The 5457-nt window shown below is 51.6% G+C and overlaps 1 protein-coding gene across 1 annotated transcript in view; it reads right to left on the bottom strand.

The window, feature by feature from the left end:
- The window catches only part of LOC107121962 (intercellular adhesion molecule 5-like), a 39015-nt gene extending 33766 nt beyond the window's left edge, over positions 1-5249 (bottom strand). The window contains exon 1 of the mRNA XM_015424986.1: positions 5213-5249. Within this exon, the coding sequence (XP_015280472.1) occupies positions 5213-5249 (37 nt within the window). The remainder of the gene's footprint in view (positions 1-5212) is intronic.
- Between the last annotated feature and the right edge of the window lie 208 nt (positions 5250-5457).

Raw genomic sequence — 5457 nt, 5'->3', positions numbered from 1 at the left:
GGCTGGAACGGCAGCCCTTGTCGTGACCCCCAGGCGGTCACCACCTCCAGCTGCCACCACCCTGGACTTCGGGTCCCTTGAGAAGTCCCAGAGTACCCTCCCAAGTGTAGGTCTGAACAGAAAACCTTAGAGGAAAGCCCGAGGTCAAAGTTCAGGCTTCCTAGCTCACAGTTTACATTCCCACAGAGACATTCTGCCGGGAGAATTGGCAAGCAGGAAACAAGGTTTTCTGAGTTTGCACGAGACTGCTAAATTCCTCTTAGAACACAATGAATTGCTGAGAGCGAATAACTTTTGCAACATTCAAAGATTATCTTGCCTGTAAAGGAACATTCTGTGAACTACACTGTATTTTTCTAGCTTACAAAATCTTTTGCTCTGTTGTAACAAATGTACGAATGAATGAGCTTACTTTTCTTTCGGTTAATAAAAATGCTGCTGAGAGACAGCCTGTCAGAAGAACAGGGAGATGAACAGGGACAGTTGTGGTACAGAGAGAGAGAGAGACAGAGCTGATCTGCACCCAAGCCCAACCAAAATGCCCCCTTTTAAGCCGAGAAATATAGGCATGATGACCAGGCAGAGAACACTTAAACAAATGGTTTATTAACACAGTACTGGGGCAAGGAATACAAGACAAGGTGCTTTAAAAGATATAACAGGCAAAATAAACGAATCTAACGTGACTACCTATTGCACTTAACTAGCCACTATTTCATGGACCACAGCCCTCCCATACCTGGCCTCCTCCCTGCACTCACTCCAAGCCAAGTGAGGGATCTTTCTCCTCAGACCAGACTGTCCCCTCTGTGAGACCAGACCACAGAAGAGCAAAAGAACACCGTCCCCTTCAGTTTAGCTCCGTGAGAGGAAAGAACACCGTTTCCCACAGCCCACAAAGTATGTGACAATCGCCTCAAAGAATCCCTGGACACCAATTGGCTACAACCGTCGCTAAGCCTTATGGGGATTGTAGGCTGCGTCTGCTTTCCACTGCCATGCAGGTCTCTCCTGGGACCAGGCTGCACCAGGCCCCAGAGTCTCCAAGTCCTACACAGATCATGACAGCCCTGCTAGTGGAATGACGGTCCCTAGGAATGGAATCAGTGTTGAGGGACTGGAATGACAGGTCCCAGAGTGGAATGACAGCCCCCCTATTCATTTGCTTTTGTTTTAGTACATCCCTCTCCAGGATCATTTTCTCCAAGGGGAGAGTGGATTGCATAGGGTTATACTCTGTTGAGCTTCCCCCTCCTCGTCCCCCCCCCAAGCTCCACCCCCAAATCTCCAGGAATTTCCCAAGCCAGAGTTGGCAACCCTAATAGAGGCTCTCTGGGGTTTTATTGCTGTTCATCCTGCTCCCCTAGCAGGTTGTCAAAAACCAGCCAAACCTGTTCGACCCCCTGTGGCTCAAAAGAAATGTTTGCGTGTCCCTCTGCAGGGTGAACTCTCTGAGACTCTCAGCAGTTTCAAAAAGAAAGTGTCGCCCAGATCACTTCCACCAAAGGCTTTGTGGCAGAGGCTTCCTGTTGTTTTGTCATCTTTGGTCAAACAGGCGCCACAGGTTTTTAAAGACGCTGAAAAACATGCAGAGTCATGTGACCAGAGAAGCGGTGGCAACACCACGACGCTGATCCCTTTCCTGCACCATCCTCTAATCGATTAGCACGTTTTATTCCTGGCCCTCAAAGCTGTTTGGAATATATTTGTAGGCGACGCGTCATTTTGAATCTTACCCGAGCTTGGTGGGCTCCCTCACTGAGGAAAGCGGCCTGATGAAGCCTTAAGAAACGGCGAAGCAACCTAGGCGTGCCGTTGCCACTCCTTCGGTTCGCGCTGTGGCAATTCCTGAGCCCGTGCCGTCTGTTTTGTATCTGAAACACCTCTCTGCATCGCGAGCTGGTGGCTGCACCATTCTAAAGAGAGACTTGTACGTTCAAGGACTATTAGGTCACTATTCAACTGATGTGGATATTATTTATGCCCGGTGGCAAAACCATTATTGTGTATTGTTGGCCGCGGTCTGACTTACCTGAGAGTCTGCCTTTCCCCATATATACCCCAGAGAGCACTACGCAGAGGTCATTTCGGGGGGGATCGCGGGGGATCGCAGTTCCCAGGGCACATGACAAAGCCCCGCCCCCTGCTTCCGGCTGCCCCGCTTCCGGCCCTCATTCAGCCAGGAGGAGGCAGGAGAAGAGGGGCCAGGAGTTGCGTCCTCCCTGCCTCTCCCCACCCCTGCCTGCCTGGGGCCAGGGAGGGCCTTCGCGGGGCTTCCTTGCACTCCCGCCGGCCTTGCAGGTCCACCGCCAGGCCCCTCATGGGGTGTGGCATATGCTAATGGGTTATGCTAATGAGTTCCCCTAGCTCTTTTTCTACGAAACGACCCCTGGCACTACGGTCAGGGAATCAAAATCAATTGGCCCTCCCAGGCCCTAAGGATGCCAGGCTGGCTGTAACTAGGGCCAGGGCTTTCACGGTGGCGGCCCCTACCTGTTAGAACGAGCTCCCGGAGGAGATCAGGGCCCTGCAGGACCTCTTACAGTTCCGCAGGGCCTGCAAGATGGAGCTCTTCCACCAGGCTTTTGATTAGGAGCTGCCACCATCACTAGTTACCATCACTAGCCAGGGGTCATTTCGTAGAAAAAGAGGTGCAGGAGCTCATTAGCATAACTCATTAGCATAACTTATTTGCATATGCCACACCCCTTGACATCACCGGAAGTGTGTCAGAAGGCAACACCCACCGCTCAGGCTCCACTGGACTGTTTTGGACTGCTAGCTATTGGGTGGGCGGACACGCAGATCTGTCCTCGCAGAGGAGGGAGAGCTTGTGCCTGAATAAAACTTGGTCTTAAAGGTGCCACTGGACTGTTTTGGACTGGGGAACTGGGGGGGGGGGCTCTGCAGCTTCCCTGGCTGCTTCTTGCTCTGACTGAGGGCTGCTGGGAGCAGGGGGCGGGGCTTGTTGCATGTGCCCGCCCCCTGGGCTCTTTACTGCCGGAGCTCCGCTCCTGTGCGCTCCTGCAGGAAATGACCCCTGCTAGTAACAACCGTAGAGCCTGGCTCCTGGTGACTTATCAACAGGCTGTGGCGCGTCGAGGAAGATCAGTGTTGGAAATGAACACTCACGCAGCACCACCATTGTGATATTGGAATAACATCCGCTAGCACTTAATATGTAATCTTGTATTGTTTCAACGAACTGTTTTAATGATTTGATTGTTGATCTGTATTTTATTTTGTGTGAAGCGCCCTGAGTCCGCTCTGGCGGGGAAGGGCGGGATAGAAATCGGAATATAAAAATAAATAAATAAATATATAAAGAAATACTTTATCATTGTAATTAGAACTGTATAAGGAGACAGAAGTCTTGAGTGCTATTGAGATCAGTTCACCTGGAGGAAACGGCTGCTTTGGAAGGGGGGCCTCTCTGGCATTATGCCCCAAATCTGGCCCCCTGAGGCTCCACCCCCCCCAATCTCCAGGTATATTCCAGTCTGGAGCTGGCAACCCTATGTCGAGCGAATAAACGCAGACTAGCAGCACAAGATGGGACGGGCTCCTTTCCCTCCCTCCTTCCCTTTCCTAGGCATTTCTTCCTCATGATGAGTCAAAATCTACTTCTGGCACTTTCAGTCCATCCTGTCTGCCGCTGTGTTAGGTGGCGCAAGAGTTCTCGGGGGCGGCGGTGGGTGGGTGGGTGAGCTGTCAGCCGTCATCCCCCCCCCTTTGAATTTCTCATCAGTTTCGGAAGCGAGTCAGGGACCGATTGCCCCTCCCAATTAGGAAGAAGAAGAAGAAGAAGAAGAGATTGGATTTATACCCCGCCCTTCACTTGGAGTCTCAGAGCGGCTCACAAACTCCTTTCCCTTCCCCTCCCCACAACAGACACCCTGTGAGGTGGGTGGGGCTGAGAGAACTCTGACACAAACGGCTCTTTTTCAAGGACAGCTGTGCCAGAGCTTGTGACTGACCCAAGCTCACACCAGCAGCTGCATGTGGAGGAGTGGGGAATCAAACCCGGTTCTCCCAGGTTAGAGTCCGCGCACTTAACCACTACACCAAACTGGCTCTCAGCCATAGGAAACTATGGCTGTCCTACGAACACTTTCCTAGGAGTAAGCTCATTGAATATAATGGGACTTTGTGAGCCAGCCGGGTGCAGTAGTTGAGAGCGACAGACTCGAACCTTGGGAGCCGGGTTCAATACCACGCTCCTCCACTTGAAGCCAGCTGGGTGACCTCAGGTCAGTCACAGTTCTCTCAGCCAAATAAACAAACTAACAAACCCAGCTCGCTGCAAAAAGACCTAGAGTTTCAGGCTGCCAGACAATCTTTGGCAATACGACACCCACTGCCATATGATTATTATCATACCATAGTATCCCCCATTACGGTGTGAAAGTTAGAGAATGAAGAAACCGACAGGCAGGCCCTCACAGAGGTTAAGAGAGGCCCGGGCCAGTTTGGTGTAGTGGTTCAGTGCGTTGACTCTAATCTGGGAGAACCGGGTTTGATTCCCCACTCCTCCACTTGCAGCTGCTGGATGACCTTCAGCAAGCCAAAGTTCTGTCAGAGCTGTCCTAGAAAAAGGGCTGTTTCTGTCAGAGCTCTCTCAGCCCCATCTGCCTCACAGGGTGTCTGTTGTGGGGAGGGGAAGGGAAAGGAGCTTGTAAGCCGCTCTGAGACTCCAAGTGAAGGGCAGGGTATGAATCCTATCCCTTCTTCCTTCTTCCATCTCTGAGCCCCCTCCCAGTAAATTCAAAAATGAAGAAGTGCGAAAACAATGAGGAGGGAGAGCTTGTACCTGAAGAAAACTTGGTCTTATAGGTGCCACTGGACTGGTTTGGGCCAGGGGCCAGGGAGGGGCTCTGCAGCTTACCTGGCTGCTTCTTGCTCTGACTGAGGGATGCTGGGAGCAGGGGGCGGGGCTTGTTACATGTGCCCGCCCCCTGGGCTCTTTACTGCCGGAACTCCACTCCTGTGTGCTTCTGCAGGAAATGACCCCTGGTTGGGGGAGAGGTTTACACATCTCGTGAATCGCCAAGAAGACAAATCAGTGGCTTCTGGATCAAGTGAAGCCTGAACTCTCCCTAGAAAGCGAAAATGCACACGAAAGCTTATCCCCAGAATTAAACTTTGCTGGTCTTCGGGATGCCCCTGGACTCAAATTTTGTTCTCCTGCTTCAGACAGACACGGCTGCCCCACCGGAATCTAAACTGAGGATATCGTCCTTCGAGGACATCGTGAAAAGGCAACAGTCACTGGAAAAGACAGTAAGGCTAGGAAAAATGGAAGGCAGCAGGAAAAGAGGACGATCCAAGAGGAGATGGATGGACTCCATCGAGGAAGCAACCGACCGCTCTTTGCAAGACCAGAGCAAGACTGTTGTAACAACAGGTCCTTTCAGAAGTCATTAATTCATTTTTGTTGTTGTTCAGTCGCACAGTCGA

This window comes from Gekko japonicus, unplaced genomic scaffold (assembly GCF_001447785.1).
Source record: "Gekko japonicus isolate JY-2015 unplaced genomic scaffold, Gekko_japonicus_V1.1 scaffold3130, whole genome shotgun sequence".
NCBI lineage: Eukaryota > Metazoa > Chordata > Lepidosauria > Squamata > Gekkonidae > Gekko > Gekko japonicus.
Note: the sequence above shows the minus strand (reverse complement) of the source record. Positions and strands in the feature narration are given on the sequence as shown.